Source organism: Antennarius striatus, chromosome 24, assembly GCF_040054535.1.
Source record: "Antennarius striatus isolate MH-2024 chromosome 24, ASM4005453v1, whole genome shotgun sequence".
NCBI classification, from domain to species: Eukaryota; Metazoa; Chordata; class Actinopteri; order Lophiiformes; family Antennariidae; genus Antennarius; species Antennarius striatus.
Window position 1 is genome coordinate 8,071,031 of NC_090799.1, and position 18,807 is coordinate 8,089,837.

General features: G+C 43.8%; 1 protein-coding gene across 1 annotated transcript; it reads right to left on the minus strand.

Moving 5' to 3' along the window:
* Nucleotides 1-12,897: 12,897 nt before the first annotated feature.
* LOC137591597 (high affinity choline transporter 1-like) lies at nt 12,898-17,324 on the minus strand. The gene is made up of 8 exons (XM_068309694.1): nt 17,141-17,324; nt 16,912-17,025; nt 16,349-16,504; nt 16,106-16,254; nt 15,887-16,030; nt 14,824-14,977; nt 14,085-14,299; nt 12,898-14,003 (listed from the first exon to the last, which is right to left on the minus strand). The coding sequence occupies exons 1-8, from the start codon at nt 17,322-17,324 to the stop codon at nt 13,482-13,484; spliced, it is 1,638 nt and encodes a 545-aa protein (XP_068165795.1). The 3' UTR covers nt 12,898-13,481.
* Between the last annotated feature and the right edge of the window lie 1,483 nt (nt 17,325-18,807).

Below are 18,807 nucleotides of genomic sequence, written 5' to 3' on the forward strand. Positions count from 1 at the left end.
TAATGAGGAAGAGGATCCCTAACGAGATGATGCAGAAGTCTGACCTGTGTGAACGATGTTTTTAAACTTCGTTCTCAGCTGCTGACATGTGCGCTTCTCCCCCGCTGGATTGCATCTAAGAAAATAATTTAATAAACTATTATTCAAGCCGTTTACCTCCGTAATTGTACCGTGAGTCCAACGGACTACGTTTAGATGTACGCATCGACTTGAGCAGCAGTGTCAAGTCATCTCATTCTTCTTTACAGCTGCAACGCTGTTCTCTTTTCATAACATGTCCTCTAAATCTTCATACACGTAGATTACAATCTGCACTTCAACTGCGTGCAGTAAAGCGGTCTCGTCCGTCGTCATGGTGACTCGTCGAATCTGGGCTCCATTGATGATGGCTTTTTAAAGTGGCGTCGCGCCTGTTAAACTGCGGGTCAACTTACCCTGGGTTACAAAAACTAACCCCGAGAAGCGCCTGTGAAACCGAAAACCCTGGGTTTCCAAGTTCCGTTCCGTTCAAAAAGCAGGTTTTGTGGACCAGGGTGAGGTCACCGTGAAATCAGGGAAAACCAGGACTTTCATTTTCACAAAGGGAGGTAAGTTAACCCAGAGTTAGAGCAGTAACCCTGACCTGTTTCATGACGCGAGGTGAACTGAACCTCTGGGTTTGTTACCGCAGTAACAGACTCTCTGAACTTAACCTGGTCAGGAGCAGGTTTCATTCCACAAACCCAGGGTTTCCTCTGACTCCGCCCCCCTTCACCGCTTCGGGCGGCTTCTTTCCTGGTTCTGTCGGACGGAGAGTCTGACCGAAGTAAGGTTTAATGAATAACTCCGTATTTCAGAGGTTAACATGTCATGTCCCTTTGACGAGGAGCCCATTGATGGAGTTTCTGCATTAATTCAGAGATTTTTTTTTTTTTGTATCGCGTTCAGATGTCCTGTCATATCCTGTCGGACAGTTCTCTTTATCAGTTCTCTTTAAAAAGGGATGATAATCTGTTAATACTTCAGTAGCGGATAAATGTCACTGTGTTTTCCACCAGAATGTGAAGCAATGGGAAGAGAACAATCAGTAACATAAAATATTATCCCAACTTTGTTTTCTTCAATTTCTTGTTAATTTCTTTCTTTTTTTAAATCATTAACTCCTGTGTGTATCATGTGACTAAAACAGATAGAAAATAAAACCTGGAATACCTTAAAGCGGTTATAAGCAGTACAATGCCACGGCCACTGTTGTATGAACTAAAGCAGTTTTGGCTATGACTGTATAAAATGAGCTACATGTCATGGTGTGAATATCCTTCTCAACTGTTTTTGTAACGTTCATATGTCGATTTACTGTTTCATCTACACAACAATAAAACGTTTTAATGTATTTCATTATTTAACAGAACCTGATATAGATGAGAGCACATTTATGTGCGTGAAAAGAGCGTTATGTTGGGGATAAAACAACCCTACAGTCAAACGTCCACTTAATATTTACTGTACAATATCAAACATAACAAGGATGAGGAGGATCCACAACAAGATGATGCAGAGGTCTGACCTGTGTGAACAATGTTTTTATTTTCATTCTCAGCTGCTGACGTGCCCTTCTATCCCCACTGATCACACCTAAATAAAATAAATTAATAAACTATTCTTGAAGCCGTTTACTTCCGTATTTTTACCGTGAGTGCAACGGACTTAGAACTTACGCATCGACTTGAGCAGCAATTCACTCCCACGACATGTCGCTCTTCTTTGCAGCTGCAACGCTGTTGTTTCTTCTGAAAATGTCCTCAAAGTCTTTCCATTCATAAATTAAAATCTGTACTCCGACTTCCGTAAAGTGTTGCGGTGCGCGTCTTGTCCGTCGTCATGGTGAATCGATGAATCGGGGCTCCATTGATGATGGCTTTTTTTCAAGTTGTGGTGTCTGTTAAACTACGGGTCAATTTACTCCGGGTTAGAAAAACTAACCCTGAACCGCGTTTGTGAAACCGAAATCCCTGGTTTTTCCAAGTTCAGGGTAAAGCAACCCAGAACCACAGGTTTACCTCAGGGTAGGTTAACCCTGCCTTCGTGAAATAGGCCCATTGTCATTAGTGTGGCAGCTCGAGGGGCGGATTTGGGGTCGAGTTTATTTAATCTTAAACTTTCTTATAATTACCGACAACGCCACCTTGGGAATTTCGCCCAAGGAGATAGTTTTAATCAACCCCCACAGAGTAAAGCACACAGGTCCGTTCTATGTAAAAAATGGGCAGGAGACGTGGTTCCAGGTTCCGACCATTCTCTTTATTTTTCCACCAGATTAAAAATAATAAAGCCTTTAAAATTTTACCTCACACACACGGGAGGGACGACCTTCTTCAGGTGCTGAGGCTCGTCGACGGTGCAGTGGTTGTGGAACACAAACGGGATTCCCAGGGGAGAAAAGCACCCCAGTCACTCGTGACATACACTGTACACACTCTGGAAAACTCAAATATGGGGGATCACAGCACACTATAAGAGGAAACCACCACCAGGGCACCAGGGACCACCACCGTCGGCTCTCAGCAACTGAAAAAGGTAACAAAAACAAAACACAAGGGAATTAGTGGGTCACACACACAGCAAGGCAACCAAATACAACAAATTAATTCAATGTTTAAACCCAAAACCAATATTTAGTTAAACAACAAATGTTGCAAACACATGGGAAAATAATTGAGTACTTATAAAAATAAAGGGAAGAAATCAATGGAGAAATGATTTAACTAACTTATAGAAACAAATTCGACCAGAAATTAAATAAAAAAAACGAGAAGAGAAACAAACAAGAAGTAACTAGAACTCAAAATAGCCCCACGGATCTCAGTCTGTCGTTAAAATCAAGTTGTTTTAAAAGCTACCAGGTATTTGGTCCAGTCCGCTGTGCAGCCGAGTGTCTATCCTTGGTTTAAAGACGTCTCCTTGCGGCTCCGCCCTCAACCGTGCCGGATTAGTGGGACTAGCAGCCACAGCAGCCGTAGCCTCAACCGCACGGACCACAAGAGAGTCTTGTCGCGGCTGCAGGCTGAGGTGAAAAGGAGCCGCCGACCTGAGCCAGGACAGGTGCCACCGACAAATAAAACCAGGACACAAAGCAGCAGCAAAGCGAGGCCCGCAACCAAGTGTGGCGGGAGCGGAGTATGGGGTGGTGAAGAATACCGGAATCGATGTGTCGACAACGCCACCTGGGGAATTGCACCCCAGGAAATCCTAAACTCGGATGTTAAAATCACACAGGTCCGTTATACCACTGGGGCGAGACTGTTTTCCATTAAAACAAACAAATTTTTATTAACAAAAGAATTAAAATAATACAATATGTGGCACACACCAGTTATGCCGTACTATAGGGTGAGCACTGGGGTCAAAAGGAAATAAGGGCTGGGGCTCCAGGCCTACCAAGCGGCAGGGACAACCAAAATCAAACGAATCACCCAGTGACACTGCACACACTCAAACCAAAAAAAGGGATCGTGAAGAACGCGCCACCACCAAGGATAAAACTGCCGCTGTCAGCCCGCAGCACCTAACAGAAAAGGAAAAACAATTAACACAACAGAACAGCACAAACTGGTGTGGACTAAATGATAATTTACATGATTTAAATGTACAAATTCAATAAACTAATGGTAAATAACAAAATGTAACTGTAGAAAATGTCAAAATACAATCAAAGTATAATCAACTGAAAGTTGAATGGTCAGAGATAAAGAAACGGACTTAAAATATAAAGTGGTGTTCACTGGGCATGGGCGACCATGCAGGCCCTAAAGCTGCCTGTGAACCAACCACACCTTAGGATCAGGGCGATAAGCCGCCGACTAGGACTCAGTCCGCTCTCTGCTCACTGACCGAAATAAACAAAATTAGCAGAACATAGGAACCAAATATAACATAATTAAACTGAGAATGAATTAACCAAAATAAGAACAGAACCAAAATAAAGAACCAAATGAAGAACAACAAAAGGAAACTCAAAGAGCCAAATAATCCAAAATCAAATGTGCCATACTTCAACAAAATGGTTAAGAGGGCCAGTATGAAATAAAACCTGTATAAAAGGGCCAAGACTAAGCCATTATAAAAGGGCCAGGGCTAATGAGAAGAGCCAGGGTAGCAGCGTGGCCCAAGGAGTAGTGGTCCGTGGTGTCCTGTAAAAGCCAGCGCGCCGCAAGCACAGCACACCCCAGGCAACGGGAGGATGTGCGTCTCAAACACGCCTGGGGTACACAGCCTGGGATTTACACAGAGATGCTAATGAGCTGGTGCGTGGAAACACAGCAAACGAAGGCGGACAAAGCGCAAACTAACATACCAGAGCGGGCAGGTAGACAGACGCACTGAGCAGAGCTCCACACAGGTCAGCCCCTCTCCCTCGGCCCCCGACAGCCAGCCACACTGGAACAGGTGGAGATCGTGTCACCACAGTGCGCATTACGCACCCACAGGAGGGAAAGATGGCAGGGTGCTTACCTGGGCGAGACGGTTGGGTACCTAGATGGCGACCACACGACGGGTTCACGCCACCCAAATGGGAAGCCGTCTGGGGAAACTGAGCTGCCGATGCCACGCCAAACAATTTGCGGCCACGCTGAGCCACAGCCACCACGGGAGCGCATGAGGAGCAGGAGAGAGCGGGCGCGACCGCACGCACCTGAATATAACCGTGTGCGTAGCACCACCACCCCCATCAGTGCGCCACAGCTGTGCGTAAAAGGCTGGCACCGTGCCAAACAGTGACAGGGAGGGAAATAGCCTCTGGCTACACAAGCAAAAGGACAGTCAGGACAGCGAAACCTGGCAGAGCAGAGCAGTGGCGAAGCAGGGCAAAGCGGCATCCACAAGCAACGGTGTTCTTACGGGACTTGGCGCTGCTGGATCTGTAATACTGCTGGAGGTGCCACTTAACGCCGCTGAAACTCCCCAGCAACCACCCGGTCCTCACAGCCCCTGTTAAATAATCAAGAATTAAGTTTGGCGAGGTCTGGAGGAAGAGCGGAGGAGCAGAGTAGCACACTGGCTTGTCACAGTCACACATACCTGTCAGGCCCCCGTGAGGGATCACCACGAGGGAGAGGGAGAGGAGAAGGATGAGCGCATCGTACAAGGTCCCGTATGACGTGATTCCGTGAGTCGCAGACTAACGGTGTCTAGGAGCAAGCCCAACCAGGAAAATCAGCGCAACAATATTCACGGAGTATTAGCAGCCACTACCAACATACCTGTACAGGTGACGCAAGAGGAAGGGAACGACGGGACCCGGAAGTAAAGAGGACGGCCAGAGCAAGAGGGAGGGGAGGCCGCCAACACTCCCTTTTAAAGAGTGCTACCACGAGGTCATTGGTCGCCAGTGACTACGCAGCAGCTCCCAATGTTTGCATAATTTTGCGGTTTTTTTCTATGTTTCTGCGTGTATTTTTCTAACGTAAATTTAGATAATGTATAGTAATATGCTAGTGTACTCCAGGGAGGACTTGATGTCCATGAGGGTCAAAGGAGACCCAGCAACACGCGATCTCATCCCCGCTGAGCTTCGACGGAGATATCGCGGATGCCGAGCGGGTCGAGTTGAAAGGACTAGACTAACAGCTAGAGCCGCTAACCGGAGGAGAGTCAAGCCCTCCGTCCCCTCCGTCATCATGGGGAATGTGAACTCTCTACCGAACAAGTTGGACGAACTGACGGCGCTGTGCAGGACTGAACAGCGCTACCGGGAGACCTGCTTGTTGGTGTTCTCTGAGACGTGGCTAACTGGCGACGTGCCAGACACTAACGTTGGACTAACCGGCTTCTCCTCCGTGCGAGCGGACCGGGACACGAACACCGCCGGTAAGAAGAAAGGAGGTGGATTAATCATCTATACCAACGATAGATGGTGCCATCCGGGACATGTGACGGTGAAATCAACACTGTGTAACCGCGACCTGGAGCTAACAGCTGTTAGCATCAGACCCTACTACCTGGCGCGTGAATTTTCACACGTTATTGTCCTTGCTGTCTACATCCCTCCACCCTGAGACGGCACGAGAGACCATCTGTGGGACCACCTCTGCTCTTCGGACCCGGCACCCGGAGGCGCTCGTCTTTATCACCGGTGACTTTAACCAAGTCACCTTGGACTCATCTCTCCCCACAATGGTCCAGTGTGTAGACTGCCCCACACGGAAGAACAGAACCATCGATCTGTTCTACACTAATGCTAAGGAGGCATACACCACCACTCCCCTCCCTCCACTAGGTAAATCAGACCATAACCTAGTGTACCTACAGCCCACCTACATCCCGCTGGTGAAACGGCTGCCAGCAACAACACGACAGGTCAGGAGGTGGTCCCCGGAAGCAGAGGAGATGCTGAGGGACTGCTTCCAGACCACCGACTGGGATGTTATTGTGGGCTCACATGGGGAGGACATTGAGGGGGCAGCTCAGTGTTTTACAGACTACATGAACTTCTGTGTGGACACCGTGGCCCCTGTCAGGACAATCAGGTGTTACCCCAACAACAAACCATGGGTAACCAAGGAAGTCAAGGCTGTCCTGAACAGGAAGAAGCGGGCGTTCAGGAGCAAGAACGAGGAGGAGATGAGGAAGGCCCAGCAGGAAGTGAGACTCTGCCTGAGGGAAGCCAAAGAGGCGTACAGGAGGAAGCTGGAGAAGCAGCTGGGACGCAACCAGGTGCGTGAGGTCTGGAATGGGATGAGAACCATCACCGGACATGGGAAAGGGCGCAGCACTGTGGAGGGGAATATTGAACGAGCGAATGAACTACACAGCTTTTTCAATCGGTTCAGCTCCCCCACCACTCCCGGCTCCTCGTCCCGGGCCTCTTCCTGTCCTGCAAACCGCTCCACTTATGCTCCCTCCTCCTGTGCTTCCTCTCCTTCCACCCCTGCCACTTCTCCCGAGCCCACTCCAAGAACTGCGGAGCTCAACGGCCCCACCTCAACCACTGGACTTCCAACCTCGCCACAACCTCCTGCTCCCACCACGACGGAGACCATCATCACTGCAGACCTCGTGACGACAACGCTGAGGAGGCTCCGTCCCTACAAGGCGGCTGGACCAGATAAGGTCTCCCCAAGACTCCTCCGAGCCTGTGCTTCGGAACTAGGGGACCCCCTGCAACAATTGTTCAACCTCAGTCTGCGGCTGGGGAGGGTCCCGTCACTGTGGAAGACCTCCTGCATTGTCCCTGTACCCAAGAAAGGACGCCCTACTGAGCTCAACGACCACCGACCGGTCGCTCTTACCTCCCACGTAATGAAGACCCTAGAGCGACTGGTCCTGGAGCTCATGCGTCCACAGGTGCAGGGTGCTATGGACCCTCTCCAGTTCGCCTATCAGGCCAAGGTTGGGGTTGACGACGCCGTCCTGTACCTCCTCCACCGTATACTCTCCTACCTGGACGCCGGGGGCTGTGCCGTCAGAGTGCTCTTCTTTGACTTTTCAAGTGCCTTCAACACCATCCAGCCCTGGCTCCTGCAGGATAAACTGACCTCCATGGCTGTGGACCCCTACCTCGTGAGCTGGATTACGGACTACCTAACGGACAGACCCCAGTGCGTCCGTATGGGGCACTGCTTGTTTTCTATGGTGACTAGCAGCACGGGGGCGCCACAGGGGACCGTTCTATCCCCCATTCTCTTCACCCTCTACACATCAGACTTCAGGCACAACTCGGATACATGCCACATACAGAAGTACTCCGATGACACCGCGATAGTGGCATGTATCCGGGAGGGTGATGAGGGGGGGTACAGGGCATTGGTGGCTGACTTCGTGGAGTGGTGCCAACAGAACCAGCTCCAGCTCAACGTCTCCAAGACAAAGGAGATGGTTCTGGATTTCCGGCGGGCACCTCCCTCTCCACAGCCGGTGATCATCAAAGGCAGTGAGGTGGAGGTGGTAGAAAACTATAAGTACCTGGGACTGCAGCTAGACAGCAGACTGGACTGGTCACTCAACTCGGACTGTGTGTACAAGAAGGGGCAGAGCAGGATGTACTTCCTGAGGAGGCTGGCCTCCTTCAACAACTGTCCTAAGCTCCTTCTCATGTTCTATCAGTCCTTAGTCTCCAGTGTGCTGTCATACGCCATTGTGTGTTGGGGTGGGGGGGCCAGGAAAAGAGATATGGACCGTCTGAACAGACTCATCCGCAGAGCGGGCTCAGTGGTCGGGCTGAGCCTGGACTCTGTGGAGACAGTTCTGGGGAGCAGGACCATGTCTAAAATTAAGGCCATCATGAACAACACCAGGCACCCCCTACACACCACCTTCTCCCAGCAGAGAAGCACCTTCAGCGGCAGACTGCTGTCACACAGCGCCTCCACAGAGAGGCTGAGGTCCTCCTTCGTGCCCCGTGCCATCAGGGGGTACAATGACTCTCTCAGGAGGAGCGGGGGGGAGATGGCGAGGTCAGCACGGGGTTGAAAATTGATTTAATTTGATTTTAATTTAATTTTATACTGTTTAGATTTTATTTTATACTGTTTATATTTTAGTTATAGTTTAGTATATAAGTCCTGTTAGTGCTGCATGTGTCTGTTAGTGTAATGTATGTCTTGTGGTATGTCCTGTGATGTCAGTGTTTCTTTTTCTCCTGGAGTTTATCCAGTATTATTTGTTATGTAATGCCTGAGCAGTGGATATATGCAATTTCCTCCAGGATTAATAAAGTGTCTGTCTGTCTGTCTGTCTGTCTGTCTGTCTGTCTGTCTGTCTGTCTGTCTGTCTATTTATCTATCTATCTAATTAACCACCGATGGGGCACATCTCCCTGCCACATTAGTAATTATGTTTGCTCATCAACTATCATAATTTCTTAACCAAATATTCTCCTCTGATAGCATTAACAGGATTGGCACTGTGTAAAGTCTTGACACATCAATTTGTACCGTCTGAAAGGTTTGCCACAGTACTGTGTGAAACCTCTCGTGTTGTCCCAATGGCTTGTGGTTTGTAGGCCTGTGTTAGCATAGCAGCCACTGGCTATGGCGACTTTCTTTGTTTGAGAGAAGCTAGTCCAGTCTATCCCGACTGCAAGAGCTGGTATTGACTGGACTTGAAGTTTACCATAAAGTCTTTTCTGTGGATTTTCCACCTTATGGGTTATCTTTTTTTTTTTTTCTCAATCATCATAATGAGCTGCGTGTCCGTGTGGAGACATACACTGTAATTGCACAGCTTCAGCATATTTTAAATGAGTCTATCAGAACTTTTACCAAATACATGATCTTATTTTTCCTGTTCACTTACCTACTTCACTGGTAGTCAAACTATAATTTGTTCTTTAAAAATTTTAAATTAGAGCTTCTTCTATGTGGATGTTGGGCAATGGAGTGATAATTTTCTGGTGATGGTAACGTTACACGCCCCAGGGGTGTGGCTAGTGACCAGATTATATTTTAAACTGCTCTGCCAGGTACACCTGAATAAACAGGGAAAAACACGAGACAGAGTCTGTTTCAGTATTCATTGTTGTCTCTTCCTTGATCATCTGAATTTATTAACAATCATGTATCTTAAATCACTTTACTTTTCTTTCTTTGTTTTAAACAGGTTCAATCATTTCAATCATTAATCATGTTCACAAAATATCAATGACACATATTCTCTCCATACAGTTTCATCATCAATACAATACATTCTTCTTTTCATATACAGTATGTCCATATTCCCATATGTTTTCATTACTCAGCATCCATATACTGTAATAATGTTTGATTTTTACCAATCATGTTGCTTACTGCATAGAATTAGTCCATTCTGATTTTGTATCGTCAAATCCCTAATGACTGTATTGTTTTAATCATCACATCACTATTAACATATTTATAAAATCATGTAATCATTTCTATCATCATGTAACCATGTAAATCAAGAAATAATCATGAACCAAACACAACATCACTTCTGTATCAGCATAATATAGTGTATAAAGACATCTAGATGCACTTCAAGGCAAAACTGGAGAGAATTAACAATATATAAATGGAAATTTACTCTTTCAATGTAAACAATAAAGCACACATCCAAAACACAAAATAGCTTGCAAGACTAAAGGAGCAACAAAAATAATACTATCAGTGAAAACCACCCACATGTCACGTAGTGGACGGCCGTAATAGTGCAGCAGCTTAGCTCCAATAAAAAGGATTGTGCATTTTGTGGTAAAAGCATGAAATTTGGTACACGTATAGCCAAAGACGTTCTAAAAAGATCTGGATATAGAGGCATCATGAATTTTCAACATGGCGCCCATGGCAGCCATTTTTCAAAATGGCCACCAGCAACAACTGTTCTCTTATTAGTGATGGATATAATATGACATTTCTGACTTATTTACCATACATAGTACTTGGTAAGTAGCTTTTGCATCATTTAAATTTTTCATAGAAAATTCAAAATGGCCGCCATGTTTTCAGACTGGTTAGACTGTGTCGAATTATACATTTTTCTCGATGCAGAATTTGAATTAGAAACTTAAGAATTTCTAAGAAGCTTCCTTCCATCTCACAAGACTCATTAAGAGAGGCCAAACAAAGGGTCTATCACAGAGATAGAAGACTAATCACATTCACCTTCACAGAGGGCTGTGCACTGTAACTGAGCGTTTTTGCACTTGCATTGCCCAACACAACCCTTCTTGCATTTGCAAGATACAAGTTCATAACTGGACTGGCCTGCATCTGGTAAGCATGTCCAGAAGGGTTCATAGTCCCCCTCAGATGTCTTTGACCAGCCCCATTTGCACGGTGAAGATCTAGAGTTGACACTAGAACTTGACCCCACACGTGGCCTCCTTGGTATACTGCTCTCTTGACATGCTCTTCTAGGGCAGCCTTGGCCAGAGGGATTGATTGTGCATTGTGCCTTTTTGCAAATAACTTCCTCCTTGCTGTATTTATTTCTGTACATGTGCTTGTTTGGTCATAGAGTAGGATAATAAACCTCTCAATTGTGGCCATTACCTCCATCAGTTGTGTATATTATGTGGGGCTGAAGACACTTTCAACAGGACATGTGTAAGCTCTGGAAACACAGCCCATACATCCCACGTAGTCCTTTTCCAATGGCCAGCAAAGCTTGACACAGTGTCATAACCCGTCAATGCGTGGATCACAGGGAGCACGCGTGCTTTCTCAGGCCCTAGCCCTGCTGCAATTTCATGGGCTGCTAAGTATCGGAAATTCTTTCCGGTTCCGAAAGCCAACCAAAACTCATCCTCTGGTTGTAGTGTCATCGCTGCTTCAATACCATGGCCCTCATCCAGTCTTCCAATTGGCAATGTTGAAAGGAGCTGGCAAAGATCATTAAACTGGATTAAGTGTTCTGCAAGCGAAGTGTATCCACTCCCCTTGTCTGCTCTCTTGGACTGCAAAGGACATCTCAATGCCTCTGCCGTATGTTCTTGGCATATAAGACAGAGCTTCCAGTCAGCCCTAGCTGCACAAGAAGTTGACGGTCCTTGACCATCAAAATTCACAAGTTGGAGTTTCTTTGACATTTTCTCAGACAAGAAAAACAATGTTTGCAGTAAAGGCCGAGGGATTATCCTTTTACCACCTTTTTACTACAGGGAAACACATTCAAGTATGGGATACAACTAGGTTCAGATAAAAAACAAAGCCCTACACCTAGCCCGATTGTTCATCCAGTACCATTTAATTCCTGTGCAATCTGTACACCATCCGGGTAACTATATGAAAGTCATATAAAGCCCCGTTACCCTTGGCTCGGCTCTCCTGAGCTGGCACATCCTGTCCATTCAGGTGCGGCTATCTAACTACATCTAAATAAACTAAGCTCAAGTAGATGTGAGGCTTTAGGAAACTAAACTACACTACCACTAAACTACTACCACAACAGCACATTAATTACAGAAAATATGGCATTATTAAGAGGAGTGTATTTAGTTGGTACTGAACCCCATGCTGAGTTTCACAGCAGTGGTGTCACCAGTGTGCCCTGGTTGTGTTTCAACATCCACTCTATTAAATTTCCAAATTCCAATTCTTCCAAATGTACCATATATGCACGACATACAGCACAGATGAAATCACAGTCCTCTCAGACCCACAGGCAGTAAAAAACACACACACGAGAGAACCGTTCTATTTGGACGCGTGTCCAAGAGGTCTTCATTTGCTCGATAATCGTTAATGACGCCAGGACAGCTGTAGTCTAATAATAAATCATCTGCAGTGGTTTTATGTCAAATGCAGACATCAACAGACAATAAACAAATAATCAACTTTTGTTGTCATAAATTGATAATCAACATGTCTGTAAACGAAATAACTAAGAAATAATTATATTAAAAACTCGATTGAAGTGACTGCACTGATGAGGTTTATTTTGAAATATAGCCACTTACAATCAATGCATTCAACGTATAAGAAATACTGATCATTTCCAATACAAGGGTGAACAAGTCAATCAAATAATAATTACAATAATGAGAATTAGTGGTTGGGGACTGCTAATCTAGGGGTAACAGGAGACAATGACACCTGAAGTGTGTTCCGGTCCACTCCGCAGTTTGGTTTTCTTTACGGTCACTGCAGAAAATCCCGCTTCACAAAGACAGGAGGTTGGAAATGGAAGCAGGGTTTTCGATGCTTTTTGGGCGATCTCATATAATAATCTGCCTTGACTTTAATCCAGAACACTAGCGCAGTTGTGGGCTCTTGATAGTGTGGGCTGATAACTTGTCACGTGACTTGAGACCTTTTGAGTGGGACAGACATAGGCATTCGTCTGTGCGTCATTCTGCACAGACATCACTTTTCAAATAAAACATCTTTAGACTAGTATAGTAATCAATAACAAAAAGTCGAATTTTCTGTACCTAATGTCACGCAACAAGAAAATCGGTGTAATTTTTCAAAATGAAACATCCGAAATAAATAAAAAGGATGTAAATTTTTTCTTTCTGTGCGGCCCGGTACCAAATGACCCATAGACCCGTACTGGTCCGTGGCCCGGGGGTTGGAGACCACTGTTCTAGAGAATACTTTATGAATTTTTTTGTTATCTTTTAACAGTGCCCGATGGCCTCGATCCTCAGTTTAACTTTTGAATCTTATAGCTAGTCCTGTTTGTTGTATTTTTGTTTCTTTGTACAGTGCCCAGTGGCCTCAATCTTTAGTTTATAAAAAGAAATACCTTGTATTTAGAGTGAGAATTTGAATAAATGTTTTATGATCCCCCCTTAAAATCTGGGTTTTATGTTATTTCCCCTGTGCTCTAGCTGGGATGTAACAGAAGTCCTGCAAAAAGAAAATAAGGAAACACAAAAATGTTGAAACAACAACATTCTCCCTAAGCAGAAAGACCACAATGTTACAATTACACAACAATCCAACAAAAACTTAACAATCTTTCTGAAAACAATGTTGAGAATTCCATTTCAAAATAACCACTAAGCACAAGCTGCCTCAATAATACAATTGAAAAAAATCTTAATGTTTTGTCTCCAGCATTGGTTCAGAGACGGTTTTATCATCATTATTTTCTCTAGGTCCGTCTGCTGGTGATACTCTCTGTGTTTTCACCTTGAACACATCCCACCTCTCTGTAAGGATTCCCCTCTGAAACAGGAATAATGACACGTATGAAAACAATAAAATGGAAAACAGAGTAATTAGCATGCAAATGGTCTTGAAAGGCCAGGTCTGGATGTAGACACCATCCTTTAAAATGCATTGTGGGAATTGCAGAAACACGGGGAGGCCGATCAGAGGCTCTCCACACAACACTCTCAAAACCACTGCAACAAGGAAGCCTGTGGTTGCTCCGTAACCATTGGACACATCAGTGAAGAGGACACAGAGCAGTTGGGGCAAACTAATGGTGTAAGTCAGGTCTGAGCTTAGCATCCAGAACACCAAGACTCCAGTTCTTAGGTTGGTGAGCGATGTTCCCACAAGCCCTGCTACTATTATGGAGACACGGATAACCCACTTCAGCTCTTTATCTGATGCCTGTTAAAAAGAGGAAAAAAAGTTATTTTCATCAAATAGATGTAGAATACATCTGAAACAGAAAGTTGCAACATATTGTACCTGACTTCTGATGGCCTGGTAGATGTTGGCGGTGAAGATAGTGGTTGCAGACAAGAGTAAAGAGTCAGCAGACGACATTACAGCAGCAGCAACAGCTGCAATGACGAAAATGCTAATATAGCTTGGGGTAAATTGTAGAAGGGTGATGGGTAACACCATAGCACCCTCCCCTCTCTCGTATGGAGGAGGAGAACCATAAGAGGTGGAGTTCCAGTCTGGAATACAGATTTTACACAATGAGTGATCAAGGTACAAGAGCAAGTAAGATCAAACTATCAAAACCACAGCTCAGTTCAATATTCAGAACATGTACTGTAATGATATCAAAAGAGTACGGGAATGTAAGTTCTGATTAGTAACTTCAATAACATTTCAAAATATCTTAGGCAAAACAGTTTTCATACAGAAATACAAAATGCAAGATAATCGCAATCATCTGGTCTATGAGAAGATGGATGGATGAATGGGTGGATGTTATTTAGGACGAATTATTCAGATTTGTGAAAATATTCCCATGAACAGTCAATATGAAAATTGTATCACGTCTTGGGTTATGCTCATTGTAACAGAAGTTTTCCTTTAAATCTTGTCAAGGATTCTCTCAAACTATGCATTTGTATAAACAGCATTAGTTGACTCATGAGGTCTTATAATTGTAAAGCAGTTTCTGTTGCTGACTGTATTTCCTTTCATTTTTTTAAAATTTGAGATGGAACAGTGACTCCGCTCGATTCCTAACCTGTCGATGCTGCCACAGCTCCAATCAGCATGGATGGAATTCCAGCAATGATGACAAGTCCTGCTGCAATAAAACAGATGAGTCTGGCTGTGGATGTGGAAGTGGAGGACATTGTCCTCTGATGGAAATCCTGAATTGCCACGTTACCAATGCTCTAAAAATGTTTTTTTGAAAAAGTACAATGTACAAAAACATTAAAGGTGCCATATTATGAAAATCACATACATATGCAGAGTTCATTTTACCTCCAGAAAGTCGTGCATCCCTGGGATGAGCTTGAAGAAACATTTGTGCATCCCAGCATGACGTTTATGCATCCCAAAAGTAATAACAGAATATATGGTAGAAGCGTACCCAAGGACTGACTTTTGCCAATAGTACAATATAAAAATCAAACAGCTAATTTGAATGATTTTATTATTAACAATGTCATAACTGTTTCGGTAAAAAGAAAAAAAGAGTACAATTATATATTAGTATTATATATTATTATATTAGCTGGACAACAAACTAGGGTATTGTAATTTAACCTTTTTAAAGCAAAATGTCAGCACTGTTCAGTTAAAACTCACAGAAATACAACAAAATAAAAAATAAAATGATCTTGAGCTCCAGGCTCATCAATGTACTCTATCTTGTTGTCTCGCTATGCAGAGCCTTCAAAGATTGGAGGATATGCAACAAACCAAGTGTGTTTGTTATGTGGTTAAAAGTGAACAACCTGAAAATGTGCAATTATGTTTTGGTTTGCACAGGAGAACACATTTCAAAATGGGATGTACTGTGAAAAAATTAAGTCAATATTTGAAGGTAATAAGAGAAAGGCATGGTCAGGTCAAATTCTAAATTAACTTGTGACCTGAAGGAAGTTCGGGTCCAAAAAGGGGCTAAAATATTATACAGTGCCCTTCAGTTCCACTAGATGGCAATTATGTCTTGACAAGAACGCATGCAGCTTTGTGGAACAAATACCGCCAACACACACACTTCGTCCTTCTCTTTGAGGATTCCTAAGTATCTTTCTTTTACAAAGGACCCTTTACAGAATCGTTATTCATCTTACCATCACTAGAAAATTATCAATCCATCTCCCAACGTCTGAAGACTCAAGACGACCAAGCCATGGCGCCTGATATGTGTTGTTGATGGCTGTGTCAATAATGTTGGTATAAACACCAGATGTCAGAACAAAAGGGACACACAACCACTGTGAAGAGAAGTCAAAATGAAGATGAGGATGTGGTAAAGAACATTGTCGTTAATTATAATGTTCAAAACTCACCAGGCTAATAAGGATCAGTGACATCTGGATGACGTCAGTGTAAGCAACGGAATAGAGTCCTCCAAGAACAGTGTAGGTGATGGCCACTGCAGCAGAGATCCAGACACAAACACTAAAGGGCAGATCCAGAACCACTCTCATGGTCGCTCCTGGATCAGAGTCCAAAATAAACAGTACAGAGTGAAGAAATGTTGTGAAGAAGTCAGGAAGTAAATGTGTTTGAATGTAGTTGTGTATTTGTACCCAAAGCAATCAGGAATCCAGGAGTGCAGAGGACTTCACTTGTGATCTGGACAACAGCCAGAACTGCAGTCAGTGCTTTTCCATACCTTCTCTGGACGGGATCCAATATGCTAATGTAATTGTTCTCCCTCATTGGCTTTGTAAAGAACAACCCACCTGCATTGATGAAAAAAAAGACTACTTTCCATTCTGCAGAACTATGTAGGTCTATGCAATATGGGCATTTTAAAAAACCTTTTTGACGGTGCACTCCTTTACATTTTCTTAGGTGAGTGTTTTCTACACTCAACAATATATTAATCAGAACAACACAACGATGTCTCTCAAAAGTAATTACTACATTTAACAATATTTTCATTGGCTGGTAATGGTGTTCAGATATGGAAGCAGCTTGCTGATTGCTGCCAAGTCCAGATTCCAAACTATTGACTCAACGACTATCACTTCTTCATCATGACGGAAAAAGGTGAACCTTGCTTTATTCAGTCCGTCATAGATACTATTTTCTGTCTCCTGTAACATCTAACTTCATGATTCTATCTCACATTGTATATGGAACTCACCAATAATAAAGGATAACGACACTTGCAGAGGAATTAGAGCCCAAATTAGACCTCTGGTGGGGTCGTAAACTGACTCTGCAATGCCAACGATGAAGGCCCCACCAACCCAAGTAGCTGCGAAAAAAAATTTTTTATGACAAAACAACAATAAAAGCCAACAAGGATAAAACAAATGGATGTAAAACATGATCACTAGACACACATGTAACCTATATTATTTAAAACTAACCTGTCATTGTGAAAATTCCCATTATCAAGCCAATACTCCTGTTTGCCAAAAACAAAATCTCAACCTGTTGACTAAGTGTGTTCCTTCTCATTTTCTTTGCCTTCACTGATGCCCAGATGCCGATTCCCAGCACGAAAATGTAGAAGACAACCATCGCTATTAGACCTGGGATGTTGACAGCCATTGTAAGCCCTTGGCTATCACCTCTGTACCTGGATTTGTTTGTACTGAATGACTACTGAAAAACTGCTTAACAATGGTGCACTGACTATTTCTGTGCAGTGTGGGCGTAACCAAAGTCTTGCCTTGTAACCACTGGGCTGACTCCATATCTTGTCATATTACAAGTCATCGTTTGAATACATTTACAAAAAATGCACCTGAATCTTAAAATGTTTGGTTAATGTTGGTGATGAAGACTTTGGTTGCAGACAAAATTGTTACACTACAGCAGCAGCCTGATGATGTTCCTCATTTTCAGTTTCCACTGTCTCGTCATCATCACTCTCTTTTTCCTGCTCGATTTCTTCAGCCTGGTAGACTGCACAGCTCGCAGTTGTGGCCAATGTATCCTGTCCTCTTTCATTTCTCCCAGATTTAATACCGGACAGACTGCCCGTTTTCAACCAGTTACGCATTTCGGCATATTATTGTTGATGCTATCACAACAAGCTAGCACGTAGCTAGGAGAAAGCCAAGTGCATTTTGGGTTTTTTTTATTTAAAATTTTCCCAAAACGTTTTTTAATTGAAAATTACAAATGATTTCAGTGAATGAATTTAAATATTTAAACTATTAATCCTTCAGTAAAAAGTGTTTAAATTATTTAATTATGTATTTCATGGTGCTCAGCTGCCATTACACTTGCGCACCCGCTAGCGGCAGCTCGCGCACCACAGGGGGTGCGTGCACCACACTTTGGGAATCCCTGCAGTAGAGGATTTACCAGATCTTGAGGTGGTGTGACTTTTCCGGCTTGATTTTTTACCAGATACATTTGTTTCAACATTAGAAATGCTGTCACTGGGTTTCACCTCATTTTCATCACAGTCCTCATCATTTTCGGCAGGGTTTTGAATGTTTGGATTTGACAACCACTTTTTTTACACAGTCAGTAAACTCATTTACACTCAGGAGTTTTGCTTTTTGTTTTTCCTTTTCTGCAGGAGGTAGATATTGTAACAGATTCATGTGTTTCCTTTGTTTCATTGCACAGTTTGGTACTTATCAAAAGCACAGTGCACCTCCATTTCATATTCTCTGTCCTGCATTAACTCTTGAATTGTCCCTTTTAAATGAGATGCTTTTGTTAGGTTGGATTTCCTTGTTTTTTGCAACGTTTCTCATTTAGCAATCAGCGCTTTTTCTGTTAATTTGATGGGACGTTTAGTGACCAATTGCATTTCAGTTTCACCGCAGGCTGCGCCCCCACTGGGCTGCGTGTCAGCTGCAGCGGACCCATAATCCTCATTACCCTGATTTACCTCTTTATCAAAATCCATCATTAAACACAATCAGAAACCATCAGAAACATACCACCCCACAGTTCATTTAATGACTGGTACCAATACCGATGCATTGGGTTTTAGTCAAGTGTGCACACAATGTTTAAATGGCCATAGTTGGTAGTGCTACACATACCTCTGGTGCATTCACGTGTTGGTCGG

Bases quoted from the DNA above. Each gene is read 5' to 3' on its own strand.
- LOC137591597 (XM_068309694.1), bottom strand. From the start codon at position 17,324: ATGGCTGTCAACATCCCAGGTCTAATAGCGATGGTTGTCTTCTACATT. The intron at 14,300-14,823 runs GTTAGGAATCGA...TCTGTATTCCAG, and splicing joins AGCTGTGGCAGCATCGACAG to ACTGGAACTCCACCTCTTAT. The intron at 14,004-14,084 runs GTACAATATGTT...TCTTTTTAACAG, and splicing joins ACCAGGCCATCAGAAGTCAG to GCATCAGATAAAGAGCTGAA.